This window comes from Festucalex cinctus, chromosome 16, assembly GCF_051991245.1.
Source record: "Festucalex cinctus isolate MCC-2025b chromosome 16, RoL_Fcin_1.0, whole genome shotgun sequence".
Taxonomy (NCBI): domain Eukaryota; kingdom Metazoa; phylum Chordata; class Actinopteri; order Syngnathiformes; family Syngnathidae; genus Festucalex; species Festucalex cinctus.
In genome coordinates, this window is record NC_135426.1 from 20022666 (window position 1) to 20042467 (window position 19802).

The 19802-nt window shown below is 38.6% G+C and overlaps 2 protein-coding genes across 15 annotated transcripts in view; both read right to left on the reverse strand.

Moving 5' to 3' along the window:
• Window positions 1-5391: 5391 nt before the first annotated feature.
• On the reverse strand, window positions 5392-12559 carry hcfc2 (host cell factor C2). Its single transcript, XM_077501196.1, has 16 exons — window positions 12308-12559; window positions 11364-11512; window positions 11126-11286; window positions 10677-10879; window positions 10522-10606; window positions 10274-10377; window positions 9987-10205; window positions 8681-8854; window positions 8446-8510; window positions 8280-8373; window positions 8167-8186; window positions 7959-8090; window positions 6846-7037; window positions 6463-6760; window positions 6316-6385; window positions 5392-6238 (listed from the first exon to the last, which is right to left on the reverse strand). The coding sequence occupies exons 1-16, from the start codon at window positions 12465-12467 to the stop codon at window positions 6229-6231; spliced, it is 2136 nt and encodes a 711-aa protein (XP_077357322.1). The 5' UTR covers window positions 12468-12559; the 3' UTR covers window positions 5392-6228.
• A 420-nt stretch (window positions 12560-12979) lies between these two features.
• Window positions 12980-19802, reverse strand: part of nav3 (neuron navigator 3) — a 202425-nt gene continuing 195602 nt past the window's right edge. For all 14 annotated transcript variants that reach the window (XM_077498640.1, XM_077498638.1, XM_077498639.1 and 11 more), the window contains 9 exons: window positions 19688-19783; window positions 19176-19344; window positions 18868-19103; window positions 18567-18721; window positions 17643-17714; window positions 17304-17500; window positions 17003-17121; window positions 15624-15833; window positions 12980-15550 (listed from right to left, as the gene is read on the reverse strand). In XM_077498640.1, coding sequence (XP_077354766.1) covers window positions 15431-15550; window positions 15624-15833; window positions 17003-17121; window positions 17304-17500; window positions 17643-17714; window positions 18567-18721; window positions 18868-19103; window positions 19176-19344; window positions 19688-19783 — 1374 coding nt within the window. In that variant the 3' untranslated portion in view covers window positions 12980-15430. The remainder of the gene's footprint in view (window positions 15551-15623; window positions 15834-17002; window positions 17122-17303; window positions 17501-17642; window positions 17715-18566; window positions 18722-18867; window positions 19104-19175; window positions 19345-19687; window positions 19784-19802) is intronic.

The following is a 19802-nucleotide window of genomic DNA, read 5'->3' on the forward strand; positions in this document are numbered from 1 at the left end:
GACCATGTACAGTAAGGCTTTTTTTTATCCGACAAAAAAAACGACCATGTATAGTAAGGCTTTTTTTTCCGCCGAAAAAACGACCATGTATAGTAAGGCTTTTTTTTTCGACAAAAAAACGACCATGTATAGTAAGGCTTTTTTTCCGACAAAAAAACGACCATGTATAGTAAGGGTTTTTTTTCCGACAAAAAAACGACCATGTATAGTAAGGCTTTTTTTCCCGACAAAAAACGACCATGTATAGTAAGGCTTTTTTTTTTCCGACAAAAAACGACCATGTATAGTAAGGCTTTTTTTTCCGACAAAAAAACGACCATGTATAGTAAGGCTTTTTTTTCAGACGAAAAAACGACCATGTATAGTAAGGCTTTTTTTTCCGACAAAAAAACGACCATGTACAGTAAGGCTTTTTTTTATCCGACAAAAAAAACGACCATGTATAGTAAGGCTTTTTTTTCCGCCGAAAAAACGACCATGTATAGTAAGGCTTTTTTTTTCGACAAAAAAACGACCATGTATAGTAAGGCTTTTTTTCCGACAAAAAAACGACCATGTATAGTAAGGGTTTTTTTTCCGACAAAAAAACGACCATGTATAGTAAGGCTTTTTTTCCCGACAAAAAACGACCATGTATAGTAAGGCTTTTTTTTTTCCGACAAAAAACGACCATGTATAGTAAGGCTTTTTTTTCCGACAAAAAAACGACCATGTATAGTAAGGCTTTTTTTTCAGACGAAAAAACGACCATGTATAGTAAGGCTTTTTTTTCCGACAAAAAAACGACCATGTATAGTAAGGCTTTTTTTCCCGACAAAAAACGACCATGTATAGTAAGGCTTTTTTTTTCCGACAAAAAACGACCATGTATAGTAAGGCTTTTTTTTCCGCCGAAAAAACGACCATGTATAGTAAGGCTTTTTTTTTTTCCGACAAAAAAACGACCGTGTATAGTAAGGCTTTTTTTCAGACGAAAAAAGGACCATGTATAGTAGGCTTTTTTTTCCGACAAAAAAACGACCATGTATAGTAAGGCTTTTTTCAGACGAAAAAACGACCATGTATAGTAAGGCTTTTTTTTTCCTGACAAAAAAACGACTATGTATAGTAAGGCTTTTTTTTTTCCGGCAAAAAAACGACCATGTATAGTAAGGCTTTTTTTTCAGACGAAAAAAACGACCATGTATAGTAAGGCTTTTTTTTTTTTCGACGAAAAAACGACCATGTATAGTAAGGCTTTTTTTTTTTCCGACAAAAAAACGACCGTGTATAGTAAGGCTTTTTTTCAGACGAAAAAACGACCATGTATAGTAGGCTTTTTTTTCCGACAAAAAAACGACCATGTATAGTAAGGCTTTTTTCAGACGAAAAAACGCCCATGTATAGTAAGGCTTTTTTTTTTCCTGACAAAAAAACGACTATGTATAGTAAGGCTTTTTTTTTTCCGGCAAAAAAACGACCATGTATAGTAAGGCTTTTTTTTCAGACGAAAAAACGACCATGTATAGTAGGCTTTTTTTTCCGACAAAAAAACGACCATGTATAGTAAGGCTTTTTTCAGACGAAAAAACGACCATGTATAGTAAGGCTTTTTTTTTTCCTGACAAAAAAACGACTATGTATAGTAAGGCTTTTTTTTTTCCGGCAAAAAAACGACCATGTATAGTAAGGCTTTTTTTTCAGACGAAAAAAACGACCATGTATAGTAAGGCTTTTTTTTTTTTCGACGAAAAAACGACCATGTATAGTGAGGCTTTTTTTTTCCGACAAAAAAACGACCATGTATAGTAAGGCTTTTTTTTTCCGACAAAAAAACGACCATGTATAGTAAGGCTTTTTTTTTCCGACAAAAAAACGACCATGTATAGTAAGGCTTTTTTTTTTTTAATTCCTAGTCATACTTACTCAACTCATTGCCCCTCTTTCCAGTAAACAGGCTCACAGCCCCGTGGTATAGTGGTAGAGTGTCTACCCTCAGATACTGAGGTTGTGGGTTCGATCCCAGGCTGAATCAAACCAAATGACCATGTATAGTAAGGCTTCTTTTTTCCAACAAAAAAACGACCATGTATAGTAAGGCTTTTTTTCCGACAAAAAAACGACCATGTATAGTAAGGCTTTTTTTTCCGCCGAAAAAAACGACCATGTATAGTAAGGCTTTTTTTTCCGACAAAAAAAACGACCATGTATAGTAAGGCTTTTTTTTCCGACAAAAAAACGACCATGTATAGTAAGGCTTTTTTTTCAGACGAAAAAACGACCATGTATAGTAAGGCTTTTTTTTCCGACAAAAAAACGACCATGTATAGTAAGGCTTTTTTTCCCGACAAAAAACGACCATGTATAGTAAGGCTTTTTTTTTCCGACAAAAAACGACCATGTATAGTAAGGCTTTTTTTTCCGCCGAAAAAACGACCATGTATAGTAAGGCTTTTTTTTTTTCCGACAAAAAAACGACCGTGTATAGTAAGGCTTTTTTTCAGACGAAAAAAGGACCATGTATAGTAGGCTTTTTTTTCCGACAAAAAAACGACCATGTATAGTAAGGCTTTTTTCAGACGAAAAAACGACCATGTATAGTAAGGCTTTTTTTTTTCCTGACAAAAAAACGACTATGTATAGTAAGGCTTTTTTTTTTCCGGCAAAAAAACGACCATGTATAGTAAGGCTTTTTTTTCAGACGAAAAAAACGACCATGTATAGTAAGGCTTTTTTTTTTTTCGACGAAAAAACGACCATGTATAGTAAGGCTTTTTTTTTTTCCGACAAAAAAACGACCGTGTATAGTAAGGCTTTTTTTCAGACGAAAAAACGACCATGTATAGTAGGCTTTTTTTTCCGACAAAAAAACGACCATGTATAGTAAGGCTTTTTTCAGACGAAAAAACGCCCATGTATAGTAAGGCTTTTTTTTTTCCTGACAAAAAAACGACTATGTATAGTAAGGCTTTTTTTTTTCCGGCAAAAAAACGACCATGTATAGTAAGGCTTTTTTTTCAGACGAAAAAACGACCATGTATAGTAGGCTTTTTTTTCCGACAAAAAAACGACCATGTATAGTAAGGCTTTTTTCAGACGAAAAAACGACCATGTATAGTAAGGCTTTTTTTTTTCCTGACAAAAAAACGACTATGTATAGTAAGGCTTTTTTTTTTCCGGCAAAAAAACGACCATGTATAGTAAGGCTTTTTTTTCAGACGAAAAAAACGACCATGTATAGTAAGGCTTTTTTTTTTTTCGACGAAAAAACGACCATGTATAGTGAGGCTTTTTTTTTCCGACAAAAAAACGACCATGTATAGTAAGGCTTTTTTTTTCCGACAAAAAAACGACCATGTATAGTAAGGCTTTTTTTTTCCGACAAAAAAACGACCATGTATAGTAAGGCTTTTTTTTTTTTAATTCCTAGTCATACTTACTCAACTCATTGCCCCTCTTTCCAGTAAACAGGCTCACAGCCCCGTGGTATAGTGGTAGAGTGTCTACCCTCAGATACTGAGGTTGTGGGTTCGATCCCAGGCTGAATCAAACCAAATGACCATGTATAGTAAGGCTTCTTTTTTCCAACAAAAAAACGACCATGTATAGTAAGGCTTTTTTTCCGACAAAAAAACGACCATGTATAGTAAGGCTTTTTTTTCCGCCGAAAAAAACGACCATGTATAGTAAGGCTTTTTTTTCCGACAAAAAAAACGACCATGTATAGTAAGGCTTTTTTTTCCGACAAAAAAACGACCATGTATAGTAAGGCTTTTTTTTCAGACGAAAAAACGACCATGTATAGTAAGGCTTTTTTTTCCGACAAAAGAACGACCATGTATAGTAAGGCTTTTTTTTTTCCGACAAAAAAACGACCATGTATAGTAAGGCTTTTTTTTCAGACGAAAAAACGACCATGTATAGTAAGGCTTTTTTTTCCGACAAAAAAACGACCATGTACAGTAAGGCTTTTTTTTTTCCGACAAAAAAAACGACCATGTATAGTAAGGCTTTTTTTTCCGCCGAAAAAACGACCATGTATAGTAAGGCTTTTTTTTTCGACAAAAAAACGACCATGTATAGTAAGGCTTTTTTTTCCGACAAAAAAACGACCATGTATAGTAAGGCTTTTTTTTCAGACGAAAAAACGACCATGTATAGTAAGGCTTTTTTTTTCCGACAAAAAAACGACCATGTATAGTAAGGCTTTTTTTTCCGCCGAAAAAACGACCATGTATAGTAAGGCTTTTTTTTCCGACAAAAAAAACGACCATGTATAGTAAGGCTTTTTTTTCCGACAAAAAAACGACCATGTATAGTAAGGCTTTTTTTTCAGACGAAAAAACGACCATGTATAGTAAGGCTTTTTTTTCCGACAAAAAAACGACCATGTATAGTAAGGCTTTTTTTTCCGACAAAAAAACGACCATGTATAGTAAGGCTTTTTTTTTCAGACAAAAAAACGACCATGTATAGTAAGGCTTTTTTTTTCAGACGAAAAAACGACCATGTATAGTAAGGCTTTTTTTTTCCGACAAAAAAAACGACCATGTACAGTAAGGCTTTTTTTTTCAGACAAAAAAACGACCATGTATAGTAAGGCTGTTTTTTTCCGACAAAAAAACGACCATGTATAGTAAGGTTTTTTTTTTCGACAAAAAAAACCGACCATGTATAGTAAGGCTTTTTTTTTTCCCCGACAAAAAAAAACGACCATGTATAGTAAGGCTTTTTTTTCAGACGAAAAAACGACCATGTATAGTAAGGCTTTTTTTTTTTCGACGAAAAAACGACCATGTATAGTGAGGCTTTTTTTTTTCGACAAAAAAACGACCATGTATAGTAAGGCTTTTTTTTTTCCGACAAAAAAACGACCGTGTATAGTAAGGCTTTTTTTTTCCGACAAAAAAAGGACCATGTATAGTAAGGCTTTTTTTTTTCCGACAAAAAAACGACCATGTATAGTAAGGCTTTTTTTTTTTCCAGACGAAAAAACGACCATGTATAGTAAGGCTTTTTTAATTTTTTTTTAAAAAAACGACCATGTATAGTAAGGCTTTTTTTTTTTTTTTTTTTTTTTTTAAACGACCATGTATAGTAAGGCTTTTTTATTTAAAAAAAAACAAAAAACGACCATGTAGAGTAAGGCTTTTTATTTTATTTTTTTTAAAAACGACCATGTATAGTAAGACTTTTTATTTTTTTTTTAAAAACTACCATGTATAGTAAGGCTTTTTTAATTTTTTAAAAACGACAATGTATAGTAAGTTTTTTTTTTTTTTTTTAAACGACCATGTATAGTAAGGCTTTTTTTTATTTTTATTTTTTAAAAACGACCATTTAAAAAAAAACCAAACAAACAAAAAAAAACAACCATGCATAGTTGTTTAACGACCATGCATCGTGTTTTTTTTTAATTTATTTTATTTTTTTATTTTAAATCACAGGCTGGTTTGCTCAAAAAATTTCAATGACTGCTGAAACACAATATGAACAACAGCAAATTATACAGTGCAAGGCTCCATATATTAGAGGGAGTCATAGTAAACACATTCACATTATTATAAAACAAATAATACATGATTGAATAACATGATCTAAATTGACACACACACACACACACACACACACACACACACACACACACACACACACACACACACACACACACACACACACACACACACACACACACACAAAATCTGTAGTTCATGAAGCTGTAAAAACAACTCTTGGTAAATGGTCTGCACTTACACAGTGCTATTCTACACCATACGGTGCCCAAAGGGCTGTCCAAAGCCTCAGACACACACACACACGTTCATACACCAATGGGAGGTCCAGTGGGAACAAATTGACGTTTAGTGTCTTGCTCCAGGACACTTCGACATAGTCACAAGGGGTTGAGGATCAAACCCAAAGTCTTTGCGTTGGGAGACGACCACTCTTCTACTAAACGATGCCATACCCATTGGTACGCCTGGATGGTACCAAAGAAAACAAAAAAAAAACAACAGTAGTATACAATAATACATCTCATTCCATAATGTTAATAATCATTAAAACAGTAGTCTATTAGTCTATTTTACAAAAATAGTTAAGTTCAAGCTATAAAATACAATAGTCTCTTTAAAAAACATATCAACATATTTAAATAAATTATAAAAACTAGAATAGTAAATATGCACAAATGCACTGGTGTGTATTGCTTGGTTGCGATTGAGAGTGCAGTCATTAGTTGTTCAAGTTTCAGCTGGAGCTGTAAAAGAGAAGGACATTTCAAACAGAAATACAAATGGAACACAAGACAGTGCGTGCGTGTTATTTTTCATTCACCTGTCGGCTGCGTCAAAGTCATCGGCAGCGCCGCCGTCTGCCTTGGATCCTCCTCGCAATTTAAAACCATCTAAAAAGAAGACAACCGGGAGTTGGGCTCAAGTCGATACGCTTGATGGCCGTTTTGTTGGTTTTCCCACCGCCGACCTTGAATCCAGCGGATCTGCGTGGCCGGGCCGTAGCCTTGCTCGTTCTTGGCCGCGATGCGGAAGACCAGCGCGGGCCGGTTGGAGGCGGAGCAGTCGAGGTGCGCGTTGACCAGGTGGTTGGAGCTGACCGTGCAGAAGGTCTTGACGCCGCGGTAGATTCGGATGAACGCCAGTTGGCCCGGACCCTCCGAGCTGGACGAGCGGCTTTTCTTCACCGCCATGTACATGGAATATTCCAGGATCCGGCCTGACGGAGATGGAGGCGCTTCCCACGTAATGTGGACTAAATCGTTTGCCTGTGTTGAAAGATTATGGAAGAGACAAGATTAGAATTAACGGACGTAAATATTTCTTTGTTGTTTGGTATCATAAATGCACGACCTTGGTTATCTTGACTGCTGACGGTGCTCCGGGGAAGCCCGGTTGGCACGTCTTGAACTCGCTGACCGGGCTGAAGTCTCCTTGACCGAAGCAGTTGACGCCCGCCACTCTGAAGAGGTAACTTCGACCCGGATCCAGCTCCTTCTTCTCCCTGTCCTGGTTGTCGTGAGGTCCCGGAAGTTTTCTATGACACTGGAAGGATCAACAAGATTTATGATTTTCAGTTATAGAAATACAGATGTTGAAGCAACACTGACTGTCCAAGGCATAGAAATAGAAAGGACTAACAAAATTAAGTTGGTATCATGATGAACATTTAACATGGAAAGGGCAAATAGAATATGTCAAATCTAAGGTGCCACAAACTAGACGTGTTACACAAGGTTCAAGAATCATTGAACAAGATGCTATTGTTATATAATTGATTGATTGTTCCATACCTGACCTATTGCATTGAAGTGTGAAAGTGCAGCCAAAACCTACACTGCACCCAACTTTCTTTTACAGAAACGTGCTATTTGTGTCATTTGTGGTTGTGGATACAGAGACCACACTCATCCATTATTTATACGACTAAATTTAGAATTTAATGAATTGATAGAGTTTAATCACTTTAAAAATAATGTATAAAGCCCATTATGAAATTTTACCAATCAATATACTAACCAAATTTCTAAAAAGGGAAAGTGAGTACAAATTAACAGACATTTTTTCCAAACATAAATATAGAACGAAACAAAAAGAAGGATGTATTTCAACTCAAAGTGTCAGTCTGTGGAACAATCTGGATTGTAAAACAAAATCTTCTCAGTCTATTTTTTTTTTTTTAAATGTATAAAAGTACAATTACTCCAAAAATATATATAGCACAAGGACATGTAGTTGAATTATTTTGTAGTATTATTACACTAAAAGCATCATGACTGCTCCCTGTCATTCATTGTTGATTTTTAAAATTTTTTTTTTAGTGTTGACCAGGAGCAGACAAAACAAGTTGGACTTCTTTCTGTTTCCTTTCATTTCTTTTACTTTAAAATAAAGACATTTGAGTTGAATTGAAATACCAATAATCAATCAGTTTTTTTTTGGTTTTTTTTAAGTGCTTATTTTGACCTCTTTCGTTGTGGAAGGCCTTCTGAGAGTTGTAGTGGGCTGGTTGTTGTCAGCTGGCAGATAGTAATTCTGGACCTCAGAAAAGACGGTTCTGAACACACCAACATCAAACCACATTGCTCCCTCTGCATTCTGCAAGAAATGACATTTGTAGGTCAGACTCACACACACACACAGCGACAGGTGAAAGGTCAGGAATATAGCTTACCTGATCTGTCGACTTCTCAGCTATATTTCGAGGCAAACGGAAGCAAAGAGACAAAATCTGAACCTCTCGTGCTTTTGCTTTATTCATTTTTAAGGCATGAACATCAAACTTACCTTGTTGATGGTGAGCAGATCCTAACGAATCCCGTCCCTCTTCTTGGGAGCCACCAGATTGTTTTGTCTGATTGTCGTGCTGCTTTGAACTATCCTAGAATCATAATACGTAACATGCAAATAATATAGCTCAAGTCGTTCTTTTGCTAGAAGACTTACGGCATACCTGTGCTGATGTGTTGCCTTGCTCTTCGGTGTTGCATTCACTTGCATAATGCAAGGACTGGCAATCTAAGGACAATGATATCATGATATAATACTTTTGGGTGAAATTTCAGCATGACCCCAAAAATGCAGTAGCACTTTTACACATCAACTTTAAAGCATAATATCCCTCAATTTTCACCAGTTATTGACACGCTGCAGGCACTCAGGAAGTGAAACCGTTTTTTTCTGTGCACCTTTATCTTTCCCGTCTGCGCCCGTGGAAGTGGAGTCAACCGGTTTGTCTGCAGGGCCCGTGGGCTGAATCTGAAGGACGTAGCAGTCCGCTCCCGACAGGGGGTGCCACGCCACGTGAAGCATGCCGACGGTGGATTTGATGAGCATCACTGCGTCTGCTGAGGCCGGTCGATCTAAAAATCGACGTCACAAATTCAGTGCCATCATATATGGACCAACAAAACGGTCAAAATTAAAAAATAAATACATGAATATAAGTGAAATTAAAAATTGCTATTAAAAATATAATTCAAAAATTAAATACAAAAAATAAATATACATGGAAATAAAAACACCAAAACATACATATATACACATTTATTTATTTCATGCTGCAAATGCTCTGTCAGGACGAAATGTTATTCAAATGAGGGGGCGGTCCCAAGCAGGTAAGCGAGACTTCCTTGTTCGCCGACCTGCTCACTCAACCATTGAAAGGCAGTTTGCAACGGCGGAGTCCAACCCAAGACACGCTTAGGACCGCCCTTCCATTTGAATTAGGGATGTAACGATAACGGCAATATCATGATATCGTGACATTAAACCTGCCACAATATATCGTTGATTTCCATGTGTGCAGTTCTACCACCCTCTGGTGGCTAGTTTTTTTTTTAGTACAGTTAAATTTTCACAAGGCATGTTTTGGCCCTTCTGTTTCAAATCAAAAGTATGTGCCCCAATTTATATATTGTATAATTTTTTATATATAATATTTATTTTTACATTTGTCATTGCTGTAATGTACAAAAAAACAATATTGTGTTTTTTAGTATGAGATTTTTTTTTTTTTTTTTTTAACAATATTGTGATCTTTTTGTATCCCCAACCTCCCCACAATATCGTGATAATTATCATATCGTGACCTTCATATCGTGATAATATCGTATCATGTTGTTTGGATATCGTTACATCCCTAATTTGAATAACATTTTGTCCTGACAGAGTATCTGCAGCATGAAATAAATGTGAGAGCAGAGTGCTTTTATTTAATGATTGATATTTAATTCTATTTATATATTTATTTTTGTATTTATTTCCACATTTATTTTTGTATTTATTTTCATATTTATTTTTTGAAGCTTGTTTTTTATTTTTGTAATTATTTAGTTGTTTTTAATTCCATTTATATTTCTTTTTGGATTTAATTTTTAATTCTATTTTTTTATACCAGTTTTTATTTTCACTTGTATTTATTTATTTATTAATTTTGGCAGTTTTGGTCCTCCATACCATCAAACGTACGACTTGAAATAGTCCGCTTCTCACCTGTCTCCAGGTACCAAAGGTCCTTGCAGCAAACCTGGTAGAAGTTCTTATGATAACCATCACGGCCGCTCCAGATGTAGAGCCTGGATCCGACGGCGGCCGCACAGTGGCCGGCCCTGGCTTTGGGCCTGCTGGTGACGTGATCGTCACTCTGGGTGCTCTGCAGCTGGCCGCTGATGTCATCGTACTCCGGGCCCAAGTTCTGCCAACTCATCGTGTCTGCGAGGGAAGATTTGATGTTATCAGCGGCACCAGCTTCTTGCTAAAATGTACCGAGAAGTACTGACCGAAGTTAAGCACACTTAAGGAGTTGGTGCAAATCCATTTAATCCCTGCAGCATTGTGCTTCTCCGACTCTGGAACAGGAATCCAGCCGCCAAAAACGAACATCCTGAAGGCAAAAGCAACACGTCAATTGACACTGAAAGAGCACCTTTAGTATAAGAATACGTAATATAATAAATAGCTAACTAAGTCCGCATTGGAAGATCTCATTAAATTGGCGATTCATCAGAGCGGAAGCAAAATCTCTCACTTGTTTCCAATCACACTGGCAGAGTGAAGGCTCCTGGGTAGGGGCACGGAACCCCTCGTTTCAAGCTGTGACCACCCCATTATGTCTGAAGAAGAGACAAAGATTGTGATTTGGGTCCCATGGAACATCTGCATATGTAGTAGTAGTAGTCTTACTGAGGTCAAGCTGCCAGAGGTCATCTAATCTGCAGCCTTGCATCCCTCCAAAGACGAAAAGCTTCGGAAAGCCAAGCCCGGTGTAGGCGACGGCCGTGTGCGACTCCCGTGCTGAAGGACCGCCCCCTTTTGTCTCCGGGATGCTCCAGGCTCTCGCCCCCGATACAGACTGCAGCTCCAACTCGTAGAGGTCATCCAAGTATCTGCCATAGCAAAGCGCACTTCACTTTGGATGTCTGTCTGTCAAAGCACTCCATGATTGAATTTCAAGTGTCTTCTGTGAATCAATTTCAACTTATTATAATTTCCCCTCAACATTGCTCTTTGTTTGTTTTTACTTAGTCTTTTCCTTTTTTTCTGTCAGTCAAGAGGGTATAAACTTTTATTTTAAGGCCTTCTAGTCCCGGGCTACCTCATTGCAACACATCATTGTCCGTCCTTCAACATACTGTGGGACGTTGCCGTTGGGGTCCTCGCTGACATTGGCCAGCCCCCCAAACACGTAACACCTGCTACCGACGAGGGTGAAACTGTGACCGATACGTGGGCACGGAGGCAGGCCATTCTTGGGCGCTCTGGGCTTCAGCTTCTTCCAAAGCCACCGACTAGCCTGGATCATCAAATGGATGTTGGTCAGTGTATTACAAAATACTACTAGTATTTCACAAAAAGTAAAGTGTTTGTTACCTGAAGTTCATAGAGATTATTGGAGTATTTGCCATATTCCACCATGCCGCCAAACACTAGTATGCGAGTGCCTTCACAGACTAAGCCGTGGGCAGCACAGCCAGGGGGGATGTCTCCTCTCACCGCAGGCAGAAACCACTGCTTTGAGACTAGATGAAATGTCAGTATTTAATAACAAAGGATGTAACCTGAAATACCATTTATGCACTCATGACTGATGTTACAATTGATAACATTATTGATGTGAATATTTTCACATGACTGGCAAATTGCCACCTATGACTATTTTGCCGTGAATGTGTATCAGCTCAAGGCATAATGGTTAAGTCATCCCCTAAGTGCGGTGCCACGAGTTCGAATCCCACTCAGTATATATTATATTTATATATTTTTGTTTGTTTTTTAACTACATTTTTTTTTTTTACAACAGCATATGCTTTGCCGTTTATTGTTCAGCTGTTAATGCCAACAGCAACCTTGAGTGCAAAACAAAATAAAAACTTTGTGAAAAGACAGGTGTATGACTCGGTCCGACGATTGACCAATCAGAGCAGTTCACGGTAAAATAGCAGAGCGATAGCATGAGAGACGGGCATGGCAAAAATATCCACTGCCAATTATCATTTATGCCAACTTTCACATGAGCTATGTGAAAAGAGGTCAGAAAAACAAATACTTAAAGTAAAGATATATGAAACATTTATTTTACTTATAAATACAGAACATAGTAATTTATACCACCACTATGGGTAGTTTACTTACAGTCTGGATACGAACATAATACTCGCAGAAAACTTACCAGTTCTGCTTAAATATCCATAAATATAAAGTAAACATCGTTTAAATAACGCGGGCGTGACTTACGCCAATAGTTTGCCGTTTGTGACATTTTCCTGCAAGGGCTAACGCTAAAAACATTAGCCGCTACGCTAGTGTTAGCATACCAGTGTTGTAAACATGGAGGTCCTCTGCAATCCCTTCGTTTCCACCGCCAAACACAACAATCAGCTCCCGGATGGCTACCGCCCGGTGTCCGTGTCTGGAACGAGGAATTACACCTGTAAACGAATGCACTTTTCTCCATTGTGGGTCTTCCGTTGTCATTTTCCTCCTCGGAGGCTCAAGTTTGGCGCTGTGGATCTTTCAAAGCTAAGGCCAGAGGTCAACCGGAAGTTTGTCCGTCAGAGCTCGAAATTCAAAGTAAGAGTCCACTCCTCGGTGTAGTTTTCAAAAGGTACGTCGAATTTGAGGCTTTAGAAAAAACTACACTCATTGAAAAAAGACGGACAAAAACACCAGATTCTTATTATTTTTTAATCAAAGTATTTTTTTATTCGCCGTGTTACAGCCCCCACAAAAGTTTATTCATGGTCAAAAACAAGTGGTTCTTCACACATAAATGTGTCTATTTTAAAGTTTTGCAAATAAGACTATTCTTCGTTCCAAAACTTCAAAAAGCCTTAAGGTTGCAAGTTTTGAAATTTTAGTTGTTAGTTTTGAAGTATTTTTTTCAACTTCTAACTAATTTTGTTTGTGAATTGTTTGAGAATCTATTTTGCGTTTGCAAACAAGGTCAAATAGCAGACCGGCATCTTCAAAAATCAGGACAACCAGTGTTTGCTTGTGACACCAAATACCATTTATTTTTTAGAGCTTTTACAAAGACTAGAAAATCCTCCAGATGAGTTAAATCACTGTCTCTGTCTATTTACATGATATGTTACATACAAATGTACAAAATATAAAACATTAAAGGACAAATGTTTCACCCGAAAAAGAAGAAAGAAAAAAAACGTTCTCATGTCAAAACCAGAGTAAATGCTATATGGGCTTCGATTGAGAGCGAGAACTGCAGTTCCGTTGACCACTAAATCCAGAGGCCCGACTGCAGAGGCGCGTGAAGCTGACAACAGGTAGGATTGTAGATGGTGGGATTGTCCTGAGGTTGCGTTATCTCGGATGGGAGTTGGCTGACCAGTAGCACCTGTGGTGTTTTCAATACAGTACACAGTGTCGAGTTTGCGCCATGCAGCGCCTCTGCAGCCCAGCGAGATTCGAATGACACGATCAAACGGATGTCATGGCAAAGGTGGGAGCGATTGGAAAAGTGCAGCTTTGTGATTTTTAGTGAAAACACTTTTCTATCTACACACCGTGTGCCTCCTGCGTCCACACACATCACAAAGACGCACACCTGTTTGACTTTTTGCATTTTTTTTTTTTTAACAATAATTTACTTTTTTAGCAGGTTAGTGTAACATCAACCGGGCGAATGCATCTTTGATTTTCTGTGCACGAAGACTGAAGTATTTACAACCCGCCCGAGTGTGCAAAACCAACCCACGCATTCAAAATAAAATACAATTAAAAATGGCTTCCGTCCAATACGCGTATGTGTACATAAATGTAAATATCTCTTCTCAATTAGTCCCCCCTGTTAAAAAGCTCAAAAGCATGCTAAGAAAAAAAACAAAAACATTTGGTTGTGCTCCTGTCAGTTCAAGTGAGCCCAGCTCAACTGGGTGGAAAAGCAAAAAAAAAAACAAAAAAACACCCCTTTTAATTACATATATATATTTATAATTTTTTTTATTTATTTTATTTTTTTATTTTTTATTTTTTTACAATATTGGTCAGTTCAGAATTCACATACAACATGAACTCTTTGATTTTGCACTTTTAACCTGTTAAAAAGGGAAACAGGTGCAAAGCATCCATAGTTAAGCATCCATATGAACCTCTTGTCATTACAAAGTCAATGGAAGCAGGAGAGCCCCCCGACTCGCTCTACCCCCAAAAACCTTTTTGCACACTTAAGGCAACGAGTAAGCACCAATAACATTGTTCCCTTGTTAAAGTATTTTGTCTGACTGCATGTTTCATCATGGACGGTTGCGTACTCGGTGAGCAAATCGTTCGTGCATTATTTTGCAGGAACACAAAAGAGAGGAAATATTGGCACTTTTATCCATTTTCTTCACGTCAATTATGGCCACCAAAGAACATCAGAACATCTTACAAACCAGTTGAATTTGGACTACTGTAAATGGCCACCATGGTGGAAGAGTGACCGAGACTTTAGAAGGCTACTTGGACCAAATGACTGTGAGAAGCACCTCTGTAAACAAAGAAATACATTAACAATAGTACCTGCTCATCTCCTTATTCATGGTGTAAACTTCTGTTAATGCAAGTGGGATCAAACAGAAAAAACAACAACAACAATATTCCAGTTCCAAAGACGAAGAACAAGACTGTGGGCTGAGCCTAATATTTCATTTCTTTTTGGATAGAAACTCGACAAAACCCTTTGTGCACTTACATGACAAGTTGTATGAAAAAAATGTAGGAAAAACTAACACAGGATGACAACTTGGGATGGACGTTGAAATTAAAGCCCTTATGTGCCACAAGAGGGCGCCAAAGGCCTAGCTATAGTTATGATCGTGATTCTCAAAGTGTGTTTTGTTTGTGGTAACTTTTAGGAAGTATTTTGTAAATTTAAGTGTATTTAGGTTAGGTTTTAGGGAGTATTTAATAAATAATAAATATAAGAGTGCCACTATTTGTGAAATTTCTGGGAGTATTTAATAAATTTCAAGAATATGTAGTTACCTTTTAGGGAGTATTTCCTAAATATGAGTTTCGGTTATTTTTAGGGAGCATTTTGTACACATTAATAGTACTTTGGTAACTTTTAGGGAGTATTTGTAAATTTAAGAGTAATTAGTTACCTTGTCTGGAGTATTTCAATCGATTTAAGAGTATTTAGGTAACTTCTAGGGAGTATGTGAGTATTCAGGAGTGGTTAGGTCACATTATACACGAATATATGGTCCCAGGAGGCAACTATATTTTGATGCTGGTTGTTATGGTGGTGCTTGGAGAGGCAAGTATTTTTTGAGGTGGTAAAAAGTTTAAACTATTACTAAACAGGGCTCAGTCGCTATCCCCATGCAAATAGAATTTCTTTTAGTATCCCCTCGTCACCTAAGCAGGCCAATTTGAATGAAACCATACAAGTGGTCATGTATTTGCACGACAGGCGCGTCGGGTCAGCCTGGCTCTCATAGCGCCGACTCCAGTGATGAGTCCAGCTGGTCGTCATGGTGACTGGCGCTGTCGCTGTCGCAGCTCTGCGCGCTGGAGTAGTTGGCCGCCTCCTGCAGCCTCAGCAGCATGTTCATCTGCGAACGTGCAAACGCAATTAAGTTAGAATTGAGTAGGGCAACGTGGCCACAAACGTCCCGTGTCTCTTACCAGGGGGTCTCCCTCGGTGTCGCTCTGGGACACCTGCTTGGACGAGGCCCCCTCCTTGGACGAGCTGTAGCCGTCGTAGCCCACGTCCTCGGGCCTGAGCTGCAGCAAGGACTGGCCGTCCTGCTGCTGCACAGCTGTGTGGCTGTGCCACGGGTACGTGTCGCTCACCCACTTGGACGGGTCTTCCCACGCTGCCCTCTTGCCGTACAGCTAACAGGAAATTGAAATGTTTTACACACCTTAAGCAACTGCAATCAGTCCCTCCAGGATTTTGCAGGTAAATATTGCTGATTAAAATGTCTGAAAACTGTTTAGCTCCACTCTTGTGAAGCACGTTCAAGAAACTTGTTTTTGATTTTTTGCATGGTCTTTAGGTGAATAGTTTGCTGGGAGATGAGAGATGTTGAAAATGCATGCTGATTCAAACTAGAAGTGCAATAATTAATTGACAACTAATTGGTAATCAAATTCATTCATTCATCCTCCGACCCGCTTTTCCTCAGTAGTGTTTAATTTAATGATGACCAAATCCTTGGAATAGCATTCATGGAAGCAGACAGTGATTATTTTTGTGTTTTTCAAAATAAAATATCAGCTTTTACTTTGGAAAACAATGCTCATATTCCGGACCAAACCAGTAACTGAATGATAATCTACATTTGTGCATTTTCTACACTGTCAATTTGAAATTATGCTGTTTTTGAATAAAGGGACGGAAATTAAAACTTACTTAAACAAAATATGAATTCATTAACTGACCAAATACTTAATCGATTATTAGTTAGATTTATAAACAAACTTTATTTCCCCCCTATTAAGTGCAGTGTTAATGTCAGACATGCATAATATAACAGTGGTTTACAATAATTTTAGTGAAAGTCAACCTTAAACATTTCTTGACAATAACATGTTATATGTGACCTCACTATTCTAAAACATGACATTCTGATTAATATTACAATTGTGGAATTTGAGTTATGAAACAAAACCCAGCCGTTTTTGTCCATCTCAGGGGGCGGCCATTTTGCCACTTGCTGTCGACTGATGATGACATCAATGTTGCTCAATCAGTTTACCAATCACAGCTCATCTTTTTTTTTCTTTTTCTAAGCTGAGCTGTGATTGGTTGTTTCCTGAGACCTGAGCAACATTCATGTCATCTTCAGTCGACAGCTAGTGGCAAAATGGCCGCCCCCTGAGATGGAAAAAAACGGCTGGATTTTGCTTCTTAAATTATATTCCATTAATGCAATATTAACCAGAATGACATATTTAGACTAGTGGGCTGCATAGAACATATTGTCAAAAACATTTTTTGGAGTTGACTTCCCCTTTAAAAATCTTTGCACTTCTATTGTGATTGACCACGTCCTGCTTACTTGAAGTCCTTCTCGAACAGCTTCCAACAGGTACGGTACCAGCGAATAGTTCCACAGGTCGGTGAACCACACTCGCGACCCCTCCACATCCATGGGACAGGACAGGAAGAGACGGGGACCTGTGGGGGACCAAACCAAGTCAAGTCAAGTCATGTCAACTTAATTTCCATTCACCCAATTGTTGTTTTCCTATGCTTCATTTTTAGGCTTTGTGGATTACTATGTGAAATCATTGGGGTCATTTTTCTAAACTATGGTGGTGATATAAACAGTGAATACTGCATGCGCTTGTATGTCTGACCTATAGTGACATCGGAGGAGCTGTGGGCCTCCAGGAAGCCGTTGAGGTGCTGCCACGTCTTGGGAATCCAGTCGATGATCTTAATGAGGTCGTTGCTACGCACGTTTTTATGGATCTCCGTCTCGATCAGCTTCCGTCGCAGGAAGCGGCCCAGGAAGCCCTTGACGGGTTCCGTGTGGTTGGTGCACAACACCCACCTGTGAGCGGAGGAGGAGACTCGCTCATTAAAAGGCACTCATGCTACTGATGGCTACAACATGGAAGCATCTTGTCCATTTTCCTCATTTCCAAATGACATACTTCAATTTCAAATATGTGATGTCAACTGTGGTGACAAACCTGAAGTTGTGATGCAGCTCCAGGTTGGGGGAGGAGGACACACCCTGATTCATGGTCCCAATCACATAAGGGCTAAAGCAGACAACAAGGTCATTAGGGTCGCGTAAAAAAAATGTTTTGACTTTCTTTAGTCCAGTGTTTAATAAACCACATTTTACATTTGAAAATGTTCACATAACACTATATATGCATAGAAATTAAGGCTGCTCAATTATAAAGAAAATATTAATCAGGATTATTTTGGTAATAATCGAAAACATGATTAGGATGATCATTTAGTACAAAACAAGAAAATGTTTAAACATAAAAATTATTAAGACAAATAAAATGATTTGAAACACTATAATTATGCACGTTCCTTTTGGACCAAACAGAATTTATTAAATTAGTTATTTTTAAAATAAAAAAAGGTGCAAATGCCTTTAAAAACTCAAATAACTCAAAATTAATATTAATAATGTATTTTTTTGACAATTATGCTGATTTTGTAATTGTGGAGTGTAATAATTGAACTTTTGATTAATTGCACAGTCCTAATAGAAATAATGACGATTTCAATGCCAATTCCTATATTTGGCAGAAAAAAAAATTCTGCTAACCAATTTAATTGGCCAATTAATATTTAAAAAAAATGTGCAAAATTGTTTTGCGGTCATGTAATGCTTACAACAATAAATATATAAATATCAGGCAGAACATTTGACTATTTTACAACACTTTGATCTTTGGTATTTGTTTAACCTTAACTAACAGCTCCTCTTACAAATTATCACATGACCGAATCTTGAAAACCTGTGAGCCGTGATTGGTCATGTTGAGCAACTGTGATGTCATTTTCAGTCAACAGCATGTGGCAAAATGGCCGCCCCAAGAAGGATAAAAACGGGGTGATTTTTCGTCTTTAATCAGCACACAGCAACCTACCATTTGTGGTACTTGCAGTTGAGGAAGCCGTTGAATATGTCGCTGAGGGAACTAATGTGGTGGAGGTTGTCCAGGATGACCACAGTGGGGAGCTTCGTGTCTGTGCCCTCGGAATTACAGCGCTCCGCCAGGTTGGACAGGTACTGACGCAGATCCTACAAGAGGAAAGAGGGAATAAGTACCACAAATGAACCTTCCCCATGCCCAGACCCGTCATTTTTGTGTCTTTTAATTAAAAAAAATCCCGCTTTACTTAAAGATCACACATGGAGATGCTTGCTGTGTGTACTGTCGCGCGCACCTTGCTGGAGTTCTGGTCCACGTTGAAGCTGGCCACGTTGTGCTCGGTCACCTCCTGGCCCATCTGGGAAATGATGAACTCGGCCAGCTTGGCGGCCAGGAAGGACTTGCCGGTGCCGCTGGGCCCCGACAGGATGATGCGACGGTGCTCCATCAACAGGTTGAGGTACCGCTGGATGATGGGCTTGGGGATGAGCGTGTCGAACACCAGGCTGTCGATGCTGCTGTGCTTCACGCCTGCCAGGAGGGGGCGTGAGTGAGGCGTGCCGGCGTTTTGGTTGCTTCAAACGGGAAGTGCGTGGTGGGTACCTTTGAGGTTGACCTTGATGACGTTGCTTTCGCCCACCAGGTAGCCGCAGGGAAGCAGCTCAGGCACTTGGGAGGAGTGGGCGCGGACCACCTCGCCCATCCTGTAGCAGACGATGCTGTCCGAGCTCAGGCCCAGACTGCTCACCGGGTCCACCCGAAATACGTACTCCTGCAACGCGGCAGGGACCGATTGCAATCAGAAAACAATCTTTTTACTTCTTAAAAGAATTAAAAGTGCTTCATTATTATTATTATTATTATTATTATTATTATTATTATTATTATTATTTTGTCTGGGGCGGCACAGTGCATGAGAAGTTAGCACATCCACCTCTCAGATCAGACAGATGTTGGCTTGATTTCATATTGTTGGATAAATGATGCATGCTGGACTTTTTTCCTAGTTTTAAGCGGTTTCACCTCATTTCAAACTTCCAATATAAATACTACACACACAAATAACCTTATGTTGCTCAGACTTTTGCTTGGTACCGCATCTGCTTCCAGATTACCTTGAAGAGGCGTCGGATCACCCCATCCAGGACGTCCCACTTGGTTTTCCCACTCACACCTATGGAGCCAATCAGGTACTCCTGCATTTGCGTTCCCTGTTGATAAAGCAATCCA

What these genes read in the sequence shown, in the direction of transcription:
- hcfc2 (XM_077501196.1), bottom strand. Translation starts at nt 12,467, where the DNA reads ATGACAACGGAAGACCCACAATGGAGAAAAGTGCATTCGTTTACAGGT. An exon ending in CGCAGACGGGAAAGATAAAG is followed by an intron (nt 8,511 to 8,680) that starts GTGCACAGAAAA and finishes CATTGTCCTTAG; the next exon opens with ATTGCCAGTCCTTGCATTAT. An exon ending in CTGAGAAGTCGACAGATCAG is followed by an intron (nt 8,091 to 8,166) that starts GTAAGCTATATT and finishes CATTTCTTGCAG; the next exon opens with AATGCAGAGGGAGCAATGTG.